Source organism: Sphaeramia orbicularis, chromosome 17 (genome assembly GCF_902148855.1).
Source record: "Sphaeramia orbicularis chromosome 17, fSphaOr1.1, whole genome shotgun sequence".
Lineage (NCBI taxonomy): Eukaryota > Metazoa > Chordata > Actinopteri > Kurtiformes > Apogonidae > Sphaeramia > Sphaeramia orbicularis.
In genome coordinates, this window is record NC_043973.1 from 33497120 (window position 1) to 33519877 (window position 22758).

Below are 22758 nucleotides of genomic sequence, written 5' to 3' on the forward strand. Positions count from 1 at the left end.
AGGGTCAGTTTGTTGTAAATTGGGGTTTACAACCAGTAGAATACACATCACCTCTCCCTCCCGTTTAAGGAACAGGGAGAAAAAACGCAAACCACCATCTCTACAGTCAGTGTTTTATTGGTCAAGCCTTTTTGGAAGAGCTCTGAACTGTGATCTCATTCTAAGTAGTGATGTCCCAATCTGGATTTTTTTGCTTCTGATTTGATTGTTTTTGGGATTAGTTTTGCAGATACCAATCCGATACCAACATTTTGCAACAAAACTTTTATTTAAATTTGGAGTCATTATTTGTAGGTTATTATGTTATTATTTTACGTGAGATCTCAATTGGGCTGAATGTGGAACCTGAACTAAAACAAGTATGACACCTTTGACTCTTAATAACTTTAGTATAATTTTTGCATTTTGCAAATTCATACCATGGGACAAATTAGAACCTTCGGCAGGCCAGTTTTAGCCTGTGCGGCCCGCTGTTTGCCACTGCAGTAGTGCGTCTGTGGACAGGTCTGTTCAGGTATTATATGGGGGTGCGTTCTGTATGTTAGTGATGTGCAGATCAGCGGGTTACTCATGGGTCGGATGGGGTGGGTCAAATAGTTCCACAAAAGTCCCAGTGGTCGAAAAAAAAAAACAACTCGCACATCACTACGGTGAAAGTGAAACTTATATCAGCTAAAATTTCCTTAGGGGGTCAAATGAGTGTCCATTTTTGTCCAAAAAAAACAGTTGTCCTGAAGTCATAGAAGTGTGTGTAAATAATGCTAATCCATTTGTGCACAGACTATTGATATTATTTGACAGTGGAAGCTCTATTTTCATAAATATTGGATTTGGAATAGCACGTGTATGTGAAAACTTTTGCTGGTGGACGGACGTGACAGTGGACGGACGTGACATTACCCATGATGCTCTGGTCAGTACCAGTACTTTATTAGAAATGAACTTATAGACTTACTATTGCTAATTCTGCTCTTCATAAATGTTAGTATTGTGGATCTAAAACAATCCCAGCTGACACAAAAACACTAAATATATCAGTGGACGGATGTGACATGGTTGTTGTGGATCCCATCATACTGATGCTCTGCAGCCATGTCACCGTTTACACTAATGATCCCTGTGCAAAAACTAGGATCACAATTATTTATTGGATAGTTTATCATCAGACTAAAGAGGAAAGAACAATATAGAATTGTTCTTTCGGTATAAAAATGCTTCTTATTGTAAAACTGTTGATTTAAATAGTGCTGTGTGCCATTCTTCATGTATGTATTGGTGTAACATAAGCAGGATGGATCAGCACCATACTCCAGATTGAACCTGTACAAATAAAACATGTGATATGTAGGAGAGAATCTGGGAAGAAAAACTGGGGAATCTAAAAGAAGAGAAGATTTGTTTTTCAGCTCAGTTCAGTTCAAAAGGAACTTGTCCATTTGTGACTTGAAAATATAGCGTTAATTGTGCTGAAATTGTTCATTTTTGAGCTGAAAACATAGCTCATATGAGCATCAACATGTTGAACAGAACTGAAATCCTGTCCATTTGAACAACTGTCATTTACCAACACAAAGTTCCTTTGGATTCACTGAGATTGATTTAATATGAACAAAGACACAAAGAAGACCTCTGAGCACATTTTAGCCGATAGATACTTTACTAATTCCTCTTAGCCTCCTGCTGTTGTGCTGCTTTTTCCTATTTCGTAAACTTTAATTTGAGGGGGCAGGACGTTTGTTTACCCCCCCACCCCGGAACTGGGCCCAATCTTGTGACAACATCCAGTACGATCTTCTAAAAAATGCCAGATCAGCTGCCGATACTGATCTTTAGGTTGGATTGGGACATCCCTAATTCTAAAGTAAAGAAAACACTGCAATTAAGGATGCACCGATACCACTTTTTTCCAGACTGAGTATGAGTACTTACATTTGAGTACTTGCCGATACCAAGTACCGATACGAGTACTTAATAATCCCATTCCAGTTGTTAGTTCCTTTTGTAAATGTGCTTTATTGTCGTTGTCATTAGTCTGACTGGAACAAAGTGCTGCTACTGACATTTAATGTGTTGGAATGAGCGTTTGTCAATTAATCCACCAGGGGGCGCCGCTCTGAATTAACCATACTGGACAAATACCACGAAGAAGAGGAAAGTTTAATGAAGAAGAAGAAAGTCAGTAGTAACAAACACGGAGATGACAGAGGAAACACTAATGTGATATTAATGCTGCAGCGTTTTTGCTATTGAGGTTTAAAAGCGAAACTTCAGCAGGAAGAGAAAAGACAAATGAGTGATCAGTTTGGTTTTCACTTCCACTGGCGGCGGTCCACACCGCTCCGTACTCCCGCTGGTATTCTCTGTCTGGGTACTCATCCACCATCACGGATGGAATGTACACAGAGGACGGACAGAACGCTGCGTTTGTATGTCTGTGTCTTTAACGGTACTGTCAGTCAGCGTTACTTCTATCACCGTCATTTATTATGAAAAATCTCCACACTCATTATTCCTCCTCCTCGTACCCGCTGCACTGAACTGGGAATGTCACACTGCTGTAAGTGGTATCGGTGCATTTGTATCGGATATCTTTTACGAGTACAAATACGAGTACACACACTGAGTATCGGAGCCGATACCCGATACTCCTATCGGTATCCGTGCATCCCTAACTGCAATTCTTATTTTCATATGGTAATCTCTAAACTACAACATAATTATGAATATTTTATTTCAATTGTATAAATAAATATCCCCAAATCTTACATATTGAATCTTTAAGTACTCAGAATTATCACACTTCTGCAGCATTCTTTTATATAACTTTGTCAAATTGTACAAAAACTCAAAGTTTGCCTTTGTTTTTTTCAGACCACAGGCAGACAGATGAGTAGATGAAAGAAGGCACTATTCAGCAACAAAACACAAAGCACCGCCTGCAGGCCGTCTGCACTGACGTATAGATAGTGTTTCTTATTCTTCCCCTTAAGGGGCTGTCGAGGTAAACTCTTAGATGTCTGGAGTTCAGGTTTTAAAGGTGTTTGTAGAATTATGTCCGTCTGGATCCATCCTCCAGCGCCCTCCAGACACCAGCCCACATGGTTTATGCCAACACTAACACCTGGCATGTCACTTTGGACTACTCAAAGTGTACACGGCTCCTAGAAATATCCACACAGCATGAAATATGTCCAACATGTAACAAAATGACTGAACTGTTTGCATCATGTCATCACTGTACGACGTGCCATGTACTTTTCCAAAGGCTGGTGGATGTTTCACCTAATAATGTGGATTTTCTGACCATTTTCCTTTTAATGGTGAGCTGGTTGAAAGGTTAAATAGGTGGATCTGAACATTAATCTCATGCGTGTTGCTTATTTTATGACTAACTACTTTTATTAATGAACCAGACACAAGTGGAGGTGCGACATAGATGTGGTGTTTTTAATGGTGAATTTTCCATTAAGGTTTTATAGATACACACACCAGTGATTCTGTTTCTCAGTCAGAGAACCAACAGACCTTTTCACAGTGGATACAGTGAGTATAACAGCTGTCACCGGTAATAAAATGAATCATGAAGATTAAAGGGAATCAAAGCGCATAAATGTCCATTGTTTCCGTCAATGATCAACACCCTGAACGTTTTCATTTGACCTTTTTGTGACTTCTCATGACTTACTCGACTATAACCTTTTTTAATCCAGGGCTAAATTAAGTTTATGCAGTAAATATATAGACAAATCTGATTATTTTTATTAAAAAGAGATCACCAAGCTCTTAATATCACTTTAAAATGGATAGATTGGCTGCTGTTTTTCAGTTTAATATTAGGATTTATTATTCATTTATAAGTCCTTCTAGTTCAGGGGCCACATTCAGCCCAATATGATCTGAAGTGGGCCGAACCAGTAAAATAATATGTGAAAAAAATAAATTACATTATGAAAATGTTTAAATCTACAAAGTTTCCTTGAAAATGCAAGTAACACAAACAACCTGAAATGTCTCAAGAAAAATAAGTGCAGTTTTAACAGTATTAGGTCTCAGTTTATCTGTACACATGTTCATTACAACTTACAGATGACAGTGGATCTGCAAATGCACAAAACCTTTAGTAACAGGCAGAATACTATTAAAATCACACTTCTCTTTCAGGATTTTCATGTTTGTTCAAGTTATTCGCATTTTTTGTAATAGGATAGTTTGTAAATGTAAACATTTTCATGTAATTTAACTTTTTTTATGCTAAAACAAGGAGAAAAATTTGTAGTTGTCATTATTTATAGGTTATTATGATAGCGTTTTACTGATTTGGTTCATTTTAGATTATATTGATCTGTACTTGGAACATAAACTAAAATTAATTGAACACCCTTGATTGTTAATATATCTCACAAATATTCACAAATTCATCCCGTGGGCTGGATTGGATCCTTTTGGCGGGTGGGTTTTGGCCCCTGGGCCATATGTTGACACCTGTGGTTCATAACAAGAGCAAAATTCTATATTTTATGGAGGTATGGCAATGAACAGTAACCAGACATAGGTTGGATGTTCTCTTAATCCTTTCTTCTGTTGCCTCAGATGGCCAACACTGCTGCCCATCCTGGATCCAGAGTATGTAGCGAAGAAGATCCTCAATGCTGTGCTGACAGACCAGGTCTACCTTCTGCTGCCCAAGACCATGTACTTGATCTCTGCCCTCAAAACGTGAGTGTCCACTTTTTCTCCTCTGTCCACCTACAGCTGTGCACATCTGTTCACATGGAGCGTTCATTAGACACACACTGAGTCGTACATCCTGACATGAACATTAATCCAAAGGTCATGTCATGTCGGGTAAACCTGAAAGCGCTTCTCAAACATTGCCAAGCCGCACTCAAACCTGGCAAAAGCTCGACATTCACACGGAGGATGCCAAAACAGCTGGTCACTGGTCAGAATTCTATTTTTACCCCTCACCTGCGTTGACAAATACAAGAGGACAGATGCAGCCATCAGTATGTCAGAAGTGAAGTTATGGAATGAGTCAGTGCACACAACATAGAAACAGGGTTCCTGCAGGGTCTGAAAAAGTCGTAAAAGTCTCATAAATCTGCATTTAATAGTTGAAAAAAGTCTTTAAAAGGTATTAAATTTGATATGGTAGATCTGAAGTTATGTTGCCCTAAACTTGTTCACTGTATTGTATTTAATAATAATAATAATAATAATAATAATAATAATAATAATAATAATAATAATAATAATAATAATGGATTAGATTTCTATAGCGCTTTTTTGGTCACTGTTTAAATGTGTCTGTTAAATGTCCAAGCTGCAAAGAAAGTAACGTTTGTTTACTCAGTTCCACCTGTTCCAACCCGACAATTTATATTGAAATTAGGAACCAATTAACATTTAGTTTGCAGCCCCCAGTGAGGAATGATCCCAGTGCATTCAGTTCTGTATATACTGTCCTACTATATAATACACATTCTGTGTCCGTCCCATCGCTGTTCATCACGGGAGGGCGTTTGTACAGGTTTTCCTCAGCCTTCACAGGCCTGATCACCACTAAACTCGCCAAATGAATAGAAACAAGACCTGACTATCTACTAGGCACAATTTTATGTCCATATTCAAATGTTGTGAGGTATGCTGGGAGATTTTAGCCTCTCATGCTATCGTACAATGGCACCACAGGTACAATGCTGCTAGTGTATGTAATATTCAATCTCTGCTAATGTAAATAAACACATTTTCCTAAATTCTAGATAAAATGATTAAATTCAAAATTTTTCACAAATTTTTGCCAGTATGGCTGCGAAGTAGGCATTAAGTTATATTCTAAGTAGTCTTACAAAGATCTTAAAAAGTCTTAAATTTAACTTGTAGAAATCTGTAGGAACCTGTAAAGATATTGCTATTAACTTTGTTTTCATGCACAAAATATTTTGCCCTAATTCTAAAAAAAAGACACATTTTCTAATAAGTGGTTTACGTATCTAATGAAAATTAATATTCTGTCATTGTTTACGTGCAGCTATGGCCCACCCCATCACAGTAAAAAAATGCTTAATTTAGAATATCCTTCTGGAATGTTTGGCTTTCATAATAGCGTAATATTATGATACATATAGACATATGAAGCCTGTGCATTTCCATAATCATACTTAATGCAAGTAGCAAAGAGTTTGTTTTGATTTTTTTTTTTTTTTAATTTTTAAATGACTTGTTGAACTTTACAAACATTTTTATCCACTGTTGTGTTGTAAACCAGTAGCAGTTTTATAGTTGTTAGTTTTTATTTCCATTAGTTACAATGTATGCAGTTTAAGCTGTTGTTTTAACAAAGGTTTGAATGCACTTGGTAGCAACGAATGATGCTTTTTTTTTTTCAGCTGTGGCATCACTATGTGCCTTATGGTTTTATCGCATTAGCTGAATGTGTTCGCAAAACAGGGGATAGTAGTAATGAATGGTAGCCTTAGTGTGAAGATGTGTGGATAAAAGTATTTTATTGCCCCAAATTTTTCCTGATTAGTCTCTTTATTTTGTGAATCCAAGCAAATTTAGATTGGTTGGCTGTCAGGATATGCAATGTTTAGTCATTGCTGATCTGTTTTTGACTGTGTTGTGTCGTGGACTCCAGCTGTTAGGTTTATGCACCTGAGTGACTGTCAATGATTTAAAAACTCCAATTAGTCATTAAGTCATCTTAGTTTTAGGTCACGTTCAGACTGCAGGCAAATGTGGCCCAAGTCTGATTTTTTTTGTTTGTTTTTTTTGCCCATATGTGACCTGTGTCCGATCTGTTAGACAGTTTGAACAACACAAATCCATTTTTTTCAAATCCGACCCAGGCCACTTTCATATGTGGTCCTAAATCCGATGCGTATCCGATATTTTGCAATGTGACTTCAGTCTAAACGGCCAGGTCGCATTTATCTGACCTTTACGTCATTGAAATGTGACAAAAATCCCAATTCTGCGTCCCAGGTGTGTTACTTCCATAAACACAGTGCGCTTCTGTGCAGTCACGTATTGCATCAGGAACTCTTTTGTGCATGTGGGTCACTTCAGGGTCGCATTCAGCTCAAACTCAAAACTGACAGAAGTCGCATTTAATGTGCACACAAAAAAATCGGATTCCACCAAAAAATCTGAATTGTGCATTAAAACCTGCTGTCTGAACGTAGCCTTAGTAAGTTTGTGCCCAGCTCTAATGTTCTCTACACGTTACCTTCAAGACAAATCATGACTCATTCATTGTTGTAGAGTGACATTATAATGGGTTTTGTAGTTGACCTCTTTAGTCACATCTGCTCTATCACAAACTTTAGTATAACAGTAAAATGACAAATGCAGTAGTTGGAAATGAAGATCCAGTGGCTGTGAATAAAGGTGTAACAGTGGGTGGGCTGCAGTAGTTGAATTCAATACGTTGAGCTCATTTTTCTGTTGTGAATAATATTCTGGCTGCAGTATTTGTGCGTCAGCAGAGAATAAAAGGTGTTTACAGATCTAAGAGATGGAGAGACGAACAATTCAGAAGCTTAATAATATTTAATAACACATTTTTGATTGAAATAATTCTCAACCGTATCTCCACTGCACAACAGAACATCTGTCTATTTTTTTTTTTTTTTTTTTTCCCCCTGTACCTTCCTTGCCCACTCCCTGCTTGCTAACATGAGCCAGAACCTGAGGGTCAGAGGTCAGTCTAAATAGAACAGCCCAAGAAAAGGGTTTTCCAGAGTTATTCAGAAGAAAATCCATGTAGCCTTTAGAGCTGTGAGATTTAGCTTTTGAAGAAAACGCCTGAGCAATGTCTAGACTGCATTAAACCCATTTAAGATCAAGTCATTTTACAGGTTTCCCACTTGACTACATGTTGAATTGAAATGTAAAATTCCTTGTGAGACATTAGCTGAACTTTGACCCCTCTTTAGTGATTGCCTGCCACAGTCTCATTAAATCAGCCCACTCCAAATACTTACAGCATTTCACATGTTGCCAACAATATCCCTCCAGCTGTTCATGTTCCATCCTCAGAATTGAAAAGCCTCCTAACTCATGTTTTTAGCCTTGGTGTGACCGATCCTCCACAGTGACCTTCACACTCAGCGCTCATGCCTATAGTCCATTGTCTGGCACTAATAGTGTTATTATGTGGGGGGGAATTGCACTTCCATTTTCACTGAAACTACCTGGTTCAATAAATGAGACGGAGGCCGACAAATGAAACAGTGTTAACATCAAGGACAGTAAAAATCACACGGTGCATTAGTATTTAGATCTCCTCTGCTGGGCTCACATGGTTTAATGGTGTTATGGTAATTAACTGGAGTGAATTAGTCTGCATATGATTTAAAAAAACAAAACAAAAAAAACTAAACTAGGGCTGTCAAAATTAACACAGTAGCACAGATTAATCCATCATCATGATTAATCTGGTTAAAAATGTTAACGCAATTTACCAGAATGACTCTGAACGTCTCTGCCAACGCATTTCGGGCAGTTTGTCCAAGTAGAGTTGGCATTGCACATGTGCAAATGGTCAGTTGATCCAGTAGTGACAGGCAGCAGAACAAGGTTATTATCGTTAACAAAAACTAACGAAATGATGAAAACTAGAATTGAAAAAATATTTTCGTTAACTGAAATAAATTAAAACTATAATTAAAAGAAAAAACAATAGCTAACCGAAACTATATTGTGTGTTTACAAAACTAACTAAAACGAATAAAAATGATGGATAAAATGTTCTTCATTTTCGTCTTTCTCAATGTCAGATTGATATGAAATGGATTTATTTCGCACAAGCAATTTTAGCTGGCAGCAGAATACGACACTTCACGGTTCGTCACTTCTTGTCACTTGTTTAGTGTCGTCTTCTGGTCCCCACTCTACCTAAAAACATGGAGACTAAAGTTGGGAGAAAGCAGCAGAGTCCTGTCTGGGATTTATTTGAATACAATGACGAGGAAGATAAAAGATATAAAAAAACTAAACTAAAACTAAGCATTTAGAAGAAATGAAAACTAATAAAAACTATCAAACCTGCTCTAAAAACAAATTAAAACTAACTGAATTAGAGAAAAAAAAGCCAAAACTAAATGAAACTAAACTATAATGAAAAATCCAAAACTATTAGAACCTTGCAGCAGAGCCAACCCATAAAGATGGAAGCACTGAACAGCACGTTGGCCCTGTGGATGGAAATATGAGGACAAAAAAACCAAGACAGAACAGTTGACCAACATAAAGTATTAGACACACTCTGCAGGAAGGAGTTTTCTTTTCACTGAAGCACTTCCATCTTAAAATACCACGTTAACGCAAAACATACGTCAGTTGGGGGTTCTGCTAGCACTTCGGCTAACGCGTCGCCCAGCTTGTGACGAACACATTAAGTACATATATATTCCCTTCTTTCTTGAGTCTGTTTGCTCATGCAAAATGGAACACGATTAATATAGATTAAAAATGAATGATATTTAATCATGATTAATCAAAATTAATCTGCAGCAACCCAGTGATTAATCTGATTTAAAATTTTTATCGTTTGACAGCACTAAAAAACACATTTTATTGACTGGGAAAAGGAATAAACTTATTACAGTGCCATAGGTTAAAATATAAACTTGAATTATTAACTATTTTTTGTTTTTATTTTAACCTTTTTTTTTAGAGTGAATAAGTGACTGTGAAATTGAGTAAAAACGGGTTTTGCAATAATAGACCTGAACAATATATGAAACTAATGTGAATTTTCATTTCTGAGTGACATGAAACCGTACTTAATCATATAATTGACATTGCTTTCTTGACAGAAAAACATGTTTATGAAATAGAAACGTACATATTTATTATTGCAAATACATTTCTATTATATTTCAGATAGTTTTTTACACATACCTGCAAGTGCTGTTTAGTTAATATTGCACAGATTCATTTGACTAAAAGTGCATTTTTTGAAACTTCTGTAGGTTTAGTCAAATGCAGATGATCCGCACACTGAAAAGTCTTGATTTCAATGTGTTGCTCTGTCATCCAGCCCTACGTGACGATGGGGAAGAAATAAGTTCATCATTCTGAGTCAGCATCTCCAACAACTCCCACAAAGCAGCGCAAATGACATAATTAGTCTGTGATTAGCTGTTTGTCATCACCAGTGCTGATCAAAGTCAATCTGAAATGTTTACTTCTGCAAAATCTTTGAGAAAAGTTTGATGTGCTTCACATTTGGTAACATACTGAATTCATGCATCATGTCTTTAATATGAAATTGTAATCAAATAACACCCAAATTCTGATCCTAAAGCTTATGTTTAAGGCGGACTTTATCATGTACCTGTTACTGATTTGAAACAAGAGTCATCTGGAAAAAAATAAAATAATGGAATTGACATATAAATGCTTGAGGAGTGGAAAAACACATTCTGTGTCCACCTTTTTAGATATGTGCACTGATCACTGACTGGATGATCAGTTAAAACACTGTAAGGCAAGGTTTTAACCAGTCAGGACTTTAGGGGTTTTGTCTTTCAGCTCCAAACGTTGGTGCTTGGTTGGCTGTAGAAATATCGGTCTTTTGTGGCTAAACCCAAAAAAACCCAAACAGCTCTTTTCTATTGACTGAATGTAGAGGGAATCCTAAAAATGTCCAAATGTTAACATGGGTCAAAGGTAGAATACAGTATGTTAAAGTACTATACAGTTGAAATTAATAACAAATGTTAGTGTAAAATAAAGCTTAAATCTGTTAATTACCTGTTTGTTAAATTAGTAAATTCATTAATTTGTTAATCAGTTTGTTGGTTTGATTAGGGGGATAAGACCTCTTAAATTTGGATATTTTATGATTTCTTTATACATTACAGCAGGGTTTCTCAACCTGTTTTGAACCATGAGCCTTCTGGCGACCCCCATACCTGAAAAAAAAATTGGTGGGACCGGGTGGGTGGGGGTGGAATTCTACAAGTATTGTGACGGACCTGTATGCTGAGGATGTGGTGGGTTAGATAGATGAGTGACAGTCAAACTCCCCTCACTTGATCGTTGACTATCTGCTGCCTGCCGAAAACAAATTTGCAACCAGGGTGGGGGGGTTGATGTGCTGGACCAGGGGTGTCAAACTCATGTTAGTTCAGGGGCCATATTCAGCTAAATTTGATCTGCAGTGGGCCGAACCAGTAAAATAATAACATAATAATATATAAATAATGTCAACTCCAAACTTTCCTCTATGTTTTAGAGCGAAAAAAGTCAAATTAAATAATGAAAAGGTTTACATCTACCAACTATCCTTTCAAAAGATGTGAATAACATGAACGAACTGAAAAAATAAGTGCAATTTTAACAATATTGTGCTTCAGTTTATCATGTACACATGTTCATTATAACCTACAGATCATATCAAATACACCAAACATTTAATATAAGGCAGAATATTTGTTAAAATTATACTTACTTTTCTTAAAACATTTCAGATTATTCACATTTTTTGTGAAATTATACTTTGTTTTAGTGTAAATACATGAAAATATTTACATTTACAAAGAGAGAAATTTGGATTTGTGAGTATTTATAGATTATTATGATAGTATTTTACTGGTTTGACCCACTGGAGATTGAATTGGTCTGAATGTGGAACCTGAACTAAAAGGATTGTTAATATGTTAGTGTAATTTTTGCATTTCACAAATTCATCCCAGGGGCCAGAGTGGACCCTTTGGCGGGCCGGATTTGGCCCCTGGGCCACATGTTTGACACCTGTGTGCTGGACAATTATATGCCCCCCCCCCCCCCCCCCCGCCTCCACCCTCCACATGGACCTTGATCTGATACGTGGGGGGGGGGGGGGGGGGGGGGGGGGGGGCGGTTAGTATGGGCTGAGTATGTACACGGTTGACAATCACTGCATTAAAGTAAATATCTTTGGTTTCTGGATCAAACAAGATTTTGGGTAATGTTATTATTTTTATAGATGCAACTAATATATAAATCAAAATACTGACAGATTAATGGAGAATGAAAATGATCATTTCTTGCAGCCCTAGTGTGCACTTGTTATGATGTATTGGCCTGTGATGGATAGAATCATATGATCAGCATGACTGATTATGCTTTTCATTTCAGAATATGACTAGTGAATATGGTTTAGATATAATTAATGACACCCTAATGTCCAAAATTCCGCAGTGGATTAGTCATTTAGGAAAGAGGACCACAGCGACTGAGAAAAACAGTGACATTTATGAACCGCTGTTTATTTTGTAAATGAAAGGAATGTGTCATTGTGACATTTTCCACTGACCACTGGTCCAAACCTCGGCCCCTTATGTTTTTGTACATTTATAATTGGTTCCCATTGGTGTCAAAATGGCAGCCCGTGGATTAGGTTTGTGTTTGTGACGCACAGTGCACTGTGACGGGTCACAGAGGTGCTGATGAAGTGCAATTTTCAGCCTGAACCTCTGAGGCATTTATTATCCACAACAACAACAACAACCAAAGTGTTGATGAGCCTCTGTTTGTCCATGTTTGTGTTCTGTCATCATGTTAGAATGATCCCTCTGACACAACAAATATTTTTGAGGCTTTTAAGAGTTGAACATTTTTATTACACCTCCAATAGCACCCAATAATGTTTTATGAAAAAATAACATTTAATACTTAACACAGTTGGAACGTGGTAAAACTGTGTAATGCCAAAAGGACAGAATCTTTCTTTTTTTTTCATAACATGGGGGGAGGGGGGGTGTTTGGAAAAGTGTATGTATTATTATGTACTGGGTCTGATGGTGCACAGCTTATGACAGCATGTGTGTACGACTGAAATGCTCATAAAGAAAACCAACCTGAGACAGAACAAACAAGTGGTGCCAGGTACAACAAACCCTGCCCCTTGCACGTACAGTCGCGGAAAAAATTATTAGGCCACCCCTTGTTTTCTTCAATTTCTTGTTCACTTTAATGTCTGGTCCAACTAAAGGTCCATTTGTTTGGACAAATATAATGATGCCAACAAAATTAGCTCATAAAACTTTAATTTCACAGCTGATATCTATCCATTTAACATGTTTTCTTGATAAAAACCAAAATCCCTTCAGTTCTTCCATCAGTATCTGTGTCATTGTACTGACAAAAACAGTGCTTTGATTCATTCCATGTTTTCTTTTCTGTCTGTTTAAGTCACATGATACACACAGGAGTTAGGACTGGATTGCATAATCATTGTTTTTGATTACTTTTAATGGTCTAATGATTTTTTTCTGCGACTGTATTGTATCTTATTTTGGCATCGATCCAGCTGATGTCATCATGTCTATGCGTGTGCTGATGTCAGCAGATCAATTGCCTCTATACATGTCAGGTTTGAAGTTAATTGAAGAAAAATTGATGTTTTTATAGACATTAGAAATTTCGCCCATTATAAGTAAATGGGGTGTGGGGGGTTAAAATATTCATTAAAAAATTTTGAACTTTAACCTATTTTTCCCAAAATGTAATGACATCTATTCACTGGCAACCTATAAACCCTGTTTGGTCTGAATTCAACCAATAGTTCTGCAGCTACAGACATTTGAAATTTTGCTCAGTATGAGTAAATGGAGGAAAACAGATTTTAAAAATTCATTAAAAAATTGGAACTTTTCCCAAAATGTAATCTGATCTATTCTGGATCACTGACAATCTATAAACCAAAGTTGGTATTAATTCAACCAATAGCTTTGCTGTTATAATGTTAACAAGAAAAGCACTCTGAGAGCACAGACCTCCACCAAGGCAGATCAATGCCCCCCCCCCCCCCCCCCCCCCCCATCACCACCAAAATTTAATCATTTCTTCCTTGTGCCAGTATCAACATTTACTGAAAATTTCATGAAAATCCGTCCTTAACTTTTTGCATTATCTTGCTAACAAACAAACAAACAAACACACAAAGCAAAGCGATCACAATACTTCCTGGCAGAGGAAACAAACAAACAAACAAACCGAACCAAAAACAATAGCCTTTGCCTCCGCTTTTGGGTGGTGGGGCAACAAACCATTTGTAAGATTCCATTTACCTGCTGGTACTAGATGGTAAGTCAGAGGATTCCTTAAATCCCATGGGCATCATCAGTCTACACTTTAACACATACAGACACGACTATAGCATATCCAACAGTTACTTATTCTAACGTGTGTGTGTGTGTGTTAAAATGTATTGTCAGCCAGTCAGAATCACATTCTTACATGTGAAAGGCTGTTACACAGAAGGCAACAATGCAGATCTTCTCCAATAACACCACCAGTCTGTACACTGTATTAGAAATTAATAAAGTGTGATTTAATGTGGAAGTGGTGGCAGGAAGTGATGAGATTTCAAGCCTCGTATAAATGAAAGTCATTACGTCTTTGAAATTACACAATGAAAATGTATTGGACAAAGAGGCACATAGCAAACATGATCCTGAGGTGGTAGTAGCAAGTTCTGAAAAATGGAACCTCATGTATTAGTACAGGAACAGTGGGATTGGCACAGTATAAGAATCTGTTCAGAAAATCAGTTTACAGGGTTGGGCTATTATTAGCAGTTACATTATCCCTGAAAAACAGAATAAAGTTTTGTTTTTATTTTTATGACTAAAACTTGATCATTTCTAAATGGAAGTATGTCTTTTGTAAAATCTGTAGAATATCCTGTTTGGTTTGGTCTGGATGCTATATTTTTTTTAAACTCTAGTCCTACACACACTGAATGTACACAGTATAATAAACCATCAGCTCTCATATGATTTTATGTAGCGTAACCCATACCACACACACACACACACACACACACACACACACACACACCCACCACAGCTCCGTCGTAAATGTATCTGTGATGGAAGGCGGCGTCTTTCCATTCTTCTGATTATCAGTCTGTGGAGTGTTTGTGTGTCTTGGTCGCTCATCCTCTGCCTCGTCGTCTTCTTCAGTGCTCTGTCGTGGAAGGTGACCTCCACCCTCGGCTTGTACCTGGGATTCGTAGTCCACCCCAACCCGAAACTTACCTACAAAATGCAGTAGCACGTACACAGTTAATACACTGATGAGTGCTGCTATTGTTGTATTTTTGTGACTTTTCTCCAGTTTCTCACTGATAAAAAAGTGAATGTCACTGCTCCATACTGTTTTGACGATTAAATGTTTATACCAGGCAGCTAAGAACTTTGTCATCCATTCTACATGTGTATGTCTTCTTTTTCTAAATAATTTCCAAAGTCATGTTGATCTAAAACAGCAGCACAGTGTAATGCAGGCTAATGTAACGCACAGACTAAAAAAAAAACAAAAACCAAAGCCTTAAAACATGAAAATGAAATGAATAAATCCAAAATGCTGTAAAATAGCATTGATGCTAATGATGTCGATGATGGTATATGTTATGGAAAACAACTGCAGCAACATGTCAAAAAGGACGTCATTTCATCACATGGGTTTGAGGTGCAATAATCAGTCTGATAATGGACATCTATAATGCAGTAGTGTTTGACACATTTACACAAATTAGTGTCTCCATTCCATGTCTGTTCAAATTCCTCCTTCAAGTTGGATTTTTTTACTTGGATTTTTTCGGCTTCAGAATTCTCCGTCCAAATCTGAACAAGTAATTCTGGATGAAAAGTTACAATTGTGGTGCAGACCTTTTATTTTCTCTGTTAAATATGACCAACATCTTGTTGTTTTGTCTTACCTGATCTTTGGTCAGTTTCAGTGTTGGGAATAATGTGTTACAAAAGTAATGCATTACTATAATGGATCACTTTTTGCTGTCACAGTAGTTTAAGGCATTACTAATCAGTTTTCAGTAATATTTTACTCTGTACATACTCAGTAGTGCCTGTATTACAACACACTTTTCACCCATAATATAATTGCTCAAATAAAATTTTTTTATAATGGGAAGACCATGAGACCTTAAGGCAGTGTAATTCAACCTAGGGTTTGGGACCCCAGGTGGAGTTACCTGGAATTCAAATGGGGTCAGCTGAAATTTCTAGTAATTTAAAAAAATAAATCCAAAAACATTATATACATACATTATACAGCCTAAATGTCATCTAAAGTTAACGTTTATTTTCAGCATAATATAACAAACTATGACATGATCAAAAAATTAATTTTAGCAAAAAAAAAAACAACTCTGTTTTGAATGTCTGGGGTCACCAGAAATTTGTGATGTTAAAATAGAGTCATGAACCAAAAAAGGTTGGGAACCACTGCCTTAAGGAATCAAAAATGTGTCAGTAAAGTTCTATTTCCTGTTTGTGTTCAGCCAATGGGTGAAGATGACAGAAGATAGTCCATTAACCACATGGACATATGCTCATTACTGACACTAACCCTGCTTTACAGAGGACAGTTAGCATTAGCATGATCCCTGTGATCAGCACTGACAAGGTAAGCTAACGTGTCTATGACTAGTTAGAATTCTTTGATTGCGTATTTATCCACCGGCATCCTAAGCGCTGCACCCCATTTGAACATGTAAAATATAAAAAAAACAAAACAAAAAAAAGTGAGGGTTCCTGCTGGGATTGGAACATGGTAGACCGTAGTGTTACGTACTGAACTGTCCTTCCACATGTACTTAGAGGAGCAAATTTATGCATCCCAAGACTCTGATGATGAGTCTGCATGTAACTCAATAGTAATACAGGAGTCATGTAAGGCATTACAGTTCTGAGACAACATTATTGTAATGTAAGGAATTACTTTTAACTAACAGTAATAAGTAATCTGTAATGGATTATGGTTTGGAAGTAATTTACACAACACTGATCAATATATTCTCAGATCAGTGTAATGAACTTGGGTGGTAATTTAGCCCCAAACCCAAAACTTTTCTTAACTTTTGCCCCTTAGCCGTCGGTAGTTTAGCATAAAGGGCAACTTCACAAAGGGATTCATCACCTTATGTGTTTGTTCTGAACATAGAGGGACAGTGCACTGCAGAATAAAGCTCTGACATCGCATAGTTTATTGTATTGTTTGACACACTCCTACTATTACCTAGAAACCAAAAGTGAGCATTGTTTAGAAGTAGACAATGCTAAAAAATGACAAGTTTTGTTATGTGTCTGGAAACAGTAAGAGGGTGTTTTGTTTGCACCCACACAACTGTTGGCAGCAATGGAACAATGTTTTCTACAGGGCGTTAAAGCTCACATTCATCTGCAATTTAATAAAGATTTTGTATAGAACATGGATGGCTTGATTATTATGTATCATAGCAAGTATATTCATGTCTATAATGGAACCATGTAAACATCTTCAGTGGTGAGTGATTCACTTAGATTACACTGGTCTACAATTTTTTAGAAATGATTTACTTCAGAGATTAAATGGGCTAAATGTTACGTATTTTAATAAGATTAATTGGAAAATAAATGACAAAGGTGCCGGTTTGCTGATGTTTTCAAGGTATATGATTAAGTGTTATTACACATACATATTGGTTTATGTACATTTATATAATAGTTTTATAAATCTTCCACTAAATAGAACCTGTAAAGTGAATGTATTCTAATGTGCAGACAGTGTTTTGAAGTAGATCTTGTAGCTCTGAGACAAATATTCCTTTTGAGTCAAACCCATTCTCTCGTTAATTCTTGAATTTCACATTTTGACCCAAGGCTGTATCTTGGAAAGTTCGGCCAACCAGCATTTTTGACTTGATTTTTCTTTATCAGTGACTTTCATGTGGTAAAATTTCATTACTTTTATTCTGGAAGCATTTTCCTTGTAGACCAGTGTTACACATGAAAACTCATCTATTAATGTTTTGTCACTTTAGCTTGTTGTAAACTATTGGGAAGCCTTCTCAGTTGCAGGCACTAACTCCTGCTAAATTCCCCTCAAGTCAGTGTTTTTCAACCTTGGGGTCGCCTGAAATTTCTAGTAATGGATAAAAAAAACCAAAAAACAACTTGCTAATAAGAAATATATGTTGAGTTGACAGAGACAATCCCAATCCATAAAGGACATGACAAACTGTGGCTGTGAAACTGCAGCTCTGTGGTTCTGTTTCTGTGTCAAATGTTCATTGTGGTCAGTTTCAGATGCTGCAGCTCTTTCACAATTCATAGTTTCAGTTCTTGTTTGGTCAGTATTCATTGTCCTCCTTGTAAATCACAGCTGGACTGACTGGACAGATCCTGACCCTTTGTGCAGTAATCTACACCTGGATTTACTGCCTCTGTCCACAATAATAGACATTATATAGACTAAATGTCCTCTAACATTAATGCTTATTTGCAACATAGTAAAGCAAACTATTACATGATCAAAAACAAATTAATTTTAGCAAAAAAATGTCTCTGTTTTGAATGTGTGGGGTCGCCAGAAATTAAAAAATGGGGGGAAAAAATGGGGTCACAAGCCAGAAAAAGTTGGGAACCACTGCCTTCAGTTCATCTGTAAAATCCAAATTTAATCATATGTATCAAAGTGCATTTTTTCAATTCAAATATTTCTTTAAAACTACAAAATGTTTGGTTGTAAGATATGAAATTCTCATGTAAAATCAAAGCTAAAATAAATAAAAGAGAGAAAAATGACAATGTTCACATTTTAGAAGCTGCAGCTTGTTGAAGAGGATTAGTTTGATTTTTCTGATTATATAATGGATTATAATCAAGTAATTGTCCACTCTGCTTCGTCTTTCAAGTGGATCCACTTCAATCAGTAAGTTTTTTTATTGCACCAAAATGAAAGTGAAAACTGGTTCACTGTTTTTGTGAAGGTGACACACTTCCACTATAGATATGAGTCATTTAAAGGGGTTTTGTGTAGTAGTTACTACTACTTAACCTAAGATGACCTAAAATTGACATTAGAGTGTTAAAAAGAGTTCTGAAGATATACCAAAGACACCGAATGCATTGGATTATAGAGATATGATGATCTGTTCTGTCTTTTAACAGAGTTATAACGTAAACTATCAGGAACTCCACATGTGATTATAAGACATGTCGTTATTTTGACTGACTGGTAATAAAACTGATTTTAAGTTTTAGTTTCATGAAGAAAACTCAATGATACCATAATACAGATGTGTTTAAACCAGTAGTTCCCAAAGTTTTTTTTCTCATGACTCCATTTTAACATCACAAATTTCTGGCGACCCCAGACATTCAAAACTGAGACTTTTTTTTTTTTTTTTTTTTTTACTAAAACTTGTTTTTGATCATGTAATAGTTTGCTATATTGTGTTGCAAATAAACAATGTTAGAGGACATTTAGTCTATATAATGTCTATTATTGTGACAGAGGCAGTAAATCCAGGTGTAGATTAAAGGGTCAGGATCTGTCCAGTCAGTCCAGCTGTGATTTACAAGGAGGACAATTAATACTGAACAAACAAGAACTGAAACTATGAATTATGAAAGAGCTGCAGCATCTGAAACTGACCACAATGAACATTTGACACAGAAACAGAACCACAGTGCTGCAGTTTCACAACCACAGTTTGTCTGTTATGGACTGGGATTGTCATATATTTTTTATTAATTGTTTATTTTTATCAGTTACTAGAAATTTCAGATGACCCCATGTGAGGTCCCGACCCCAAGGTTGAAAAACACCGGTTTAAATAATGAGCTTTACTTTATTTAGTGAATATTACAGTCTGCCAATACATAGCATTAACCCTTTCATGCATGAATTACAAGAACCTTAATCAAGATTTTTTTTCCTGAGTATTTTAATTCCTTTTTAGGCATGAAAAAAACAATACGATTGAAAATTTTCTTATAAACCTGTTTTTCATGGAGTTGCAAAAACGTACACTTAACTTGACACCATGTGTTGAATATTTGAAGCATATTTTTTTTTACCGATATTCAGACTTGCACGTACTTGAAGATAGATTCTGTTCATTTAAATGTTTTTTTCTTTTTGTCTTAATTTGCTTTGTTTTGTTTTATTTTGTTTCTTTGCATGTTCAAAATAAATAAATAAAATATATTGTGTGAAAACTATGACATAAAAACTTTTTTAAAGCTGGTAATCTGTTTTCTCACATTTCTAATACTAGTCACTACTCACTTTATGGAGATAATATGCAAAATAAAACCTTTTTTTGTTTAAAAACATCTGTTAATTACAGTCTAATAACAATAGCAAGCAACTGATTTCCACTCAAACATGTCACTGCAGATCAGGTTTATCAAGAACAGCAAAGTTACAGTAATGGCATGAATGTCAGTGTATGAGATGATGCATAAGTGTTCCCAAAATCCATGAATATACAAGTGAACATCTTTGAATATGTCCACTGTAGTGACCACTGTGCATGAAAGGGTTAATTTATTGCTGGTTTTTGTAGTCCAAAGTGTGTTCTGATGTACAACTTCCCCCTGCTGTTGAGTTTGGAATATCACTACTATTTCTGTAAAGGTTGTGATAAAACAAAGGTTCTTTTTTCACACTAATGTAAACTGCAAAGTGAATATTCAATTCTAGCTGAATGCCCAGAAATTTAGCACATTTATCATTTAAGATATAAAATGATGGAGTAAGTGACCCAAAAGTGAACATGCCAGCACAATGGCACTAAAGCTCCTGAACTGGTTTTCAGTTGTTGTGATGGGGGGAGGGGGGCTTTAGAGATCATCCTTTGAGTCAAACCAACTGTGTCATTGCAGTCGATGGGTTTCTCTTCTCATTCTTGGCTCTGAGTTCTGAATAAACAGTCTTGACACTGTGTTTTGGATTCACATTTCATCAAGCGCTCCAAACTGAAAAAGTCCATATTTTGCTTTAAAAGGGTCATGATGGTGGTTCAGACTCACATCTACAAGAAATGAGGAACCGCAGACTGGGGGCGCTTCAGTTGGATGTTTTATAAATCTTCATCAGCGTTCACTGCAGACCCTTTTCACTTGACTGTTAAAAGCATCTCCCTTTAGGCCATGTTCCGTCCCAAAATGCCCTCTATGTGCTTACCCCATTATCTTTAGACACAAGGTGTTTTATCCTCTGCTCTGGTGGAGTTCACATCCAGCTTCACTTATTGATACAACCTTTGATCACAAGCAATAAAGCCAATAAAGACAGAGGACAAGAACAGGAAATTAAAAGCAATGTACCACATGTAATAAATGCTCTAAGTACAGAACAAAATTAACCATTTCATGCAAGAAAACCTTCCTGATAAAGTCAGAGAAGTTAAAGGATGGTGGATGAGCATGCAGCAGGTGCAGAGCTGGATATTCACATTTATAATGTGGATAATGACCTGAGTCAAAGCATGTGAGAACGTACTGTAATCTGACTGCAGTTGGAATTTAGAGCAGCATCACAATTTTACCACAACTTTGAATTTCAGAAATTCAAGCAGTTGGTTTTTCTAAAAGATGAAGAATTTTCATATTTACCCAAGAATAACTGAGCTATTGCACATCCTATAGTGACGTCATCTAGATGATTTATTTTCTTTTGTTTGTTGAGCTCTTTTTGTGTTTTATTTTATTTATTTTTGTTGTTGGTACTATTATAGTTATTGTAATAGTTTTGCATTGTGTGCTCGCTGTTGAATTTTGGTTTTCCTGTTGTGTTGCGTGTATCGTATTTGTTGAGCGGGTTGTGGGGGATTATGGTGCTTTGTTTTGATGTTAATGACCTCAGGAAGAATGGGGATCAAAACTAATAAAACATTAAAACTGTGTTGTGACTGACCTTGACATGAACATAACAGTTATATTAATTTCATCCAAACCATTGGTGGGAAGCAGGACTTAATAGTTCAGTTGTCTGTCAAACATCAGCACAGATGTGAATGGTGTGATGTGAACTGTGACCAGTAGCAGTACATGACACCTCATGCATATATGCATGTATGAATGAATGAATGAATAAATAATAAAATAAATACATAAAATAAAATCAAACCTGCATCACATTGTCCTTCAGGTTTGGGTAATGTAGCCAAAAAGATTATACAACAGTTTCTTTTAATTACAGTCATGATCCACAATTTGAGTTACGATCATTTGTCGCAGTATTGAAATGTACGGCAGAGGACAGACCAGAAACAGCTGATCCGTATTTCAGGTTATACAATTAAAACATAATACAAACAGCCCTATTTTATCTTTATTTTAGCACAGATTCAGCACACAGACCCATGCAGCATCTGCATTTCGGTTAAATTCACAGTCCACAGGAACTATTTATGTGCAGTATTTATATATTAAGAACCGAGCAGATTTATTTGTCATCACATTTTTTTAATAATTCTTTCCCACTGTGCAGTAAAGGACTTTCAAACATAGTTAATATTTCTAAATTCTCCATACTTCCAAACATGGCAGTTTTGAGCCAATATAAAACCTCAGACTTAAACACAGTAGTAGTGAGTGCAATTATGTATCATGTATAAGGTATATTTCATTTAGTGCATTTGCAACATAATTAATTTTTTTCCAGTTTGTTGAATATGATTTAAGGGCATGAGGGTGTGAAATCTTTGTATGGCTTAGGTATGAAAATATGATGTGTTTTTTCCATTATTATTATTCCACAGTGTAGAAGTGCAGTAATTTTTAATGATCTCCAACATTGTGTTCGGCACCGTTGCATACGCCCAAGGTCATGACTGTTATTGGACTTACGTTTACGAAAATTAATGATACAAACTGTTGATTGAAGTTAAAATCTGTATTTACACTTTTCTCAGCTGATCTAAAGCGACTTTTAGTGTAGTCAGAGCATCTCAACATTGCTTTT

At 36.3% G+C, this 22758-nt stretch overlaps 1 protein-coding gene across 2 annotated transcripts in view; it reads left to right on the forward strand.

The window, feature by feature from the left end:
* Positions 1 to 22758, forward strand: part of LOC115436799 (epidermal retinol dehydrogenase 2) — a 64538-nt gene that overhangs the window by 25408 nt on the left and 16372 nt on the right. Inside the window, exons 6-7 of one of the 2 annotated variants that reach the window (XM_030159739.1) lie at positions 4591 to 4716; positions 14964 to 15068. In XM_030159739.1, coding sequence (XP_030015599.1) covers positions 4591 to 4716; positions 14964 to 15054 — 217 coding nt within the window. In that variant the 3' untranslated portion in view covers positions 15055 to 15068. Of the gene's footprint in view, positions 1 to 4590; positions 4717 to 14963; positions 15069 to 22758 lie in introns of those variants that run through there. The other variant, XM_030159738.1, reaches the window with a different exon arrangement.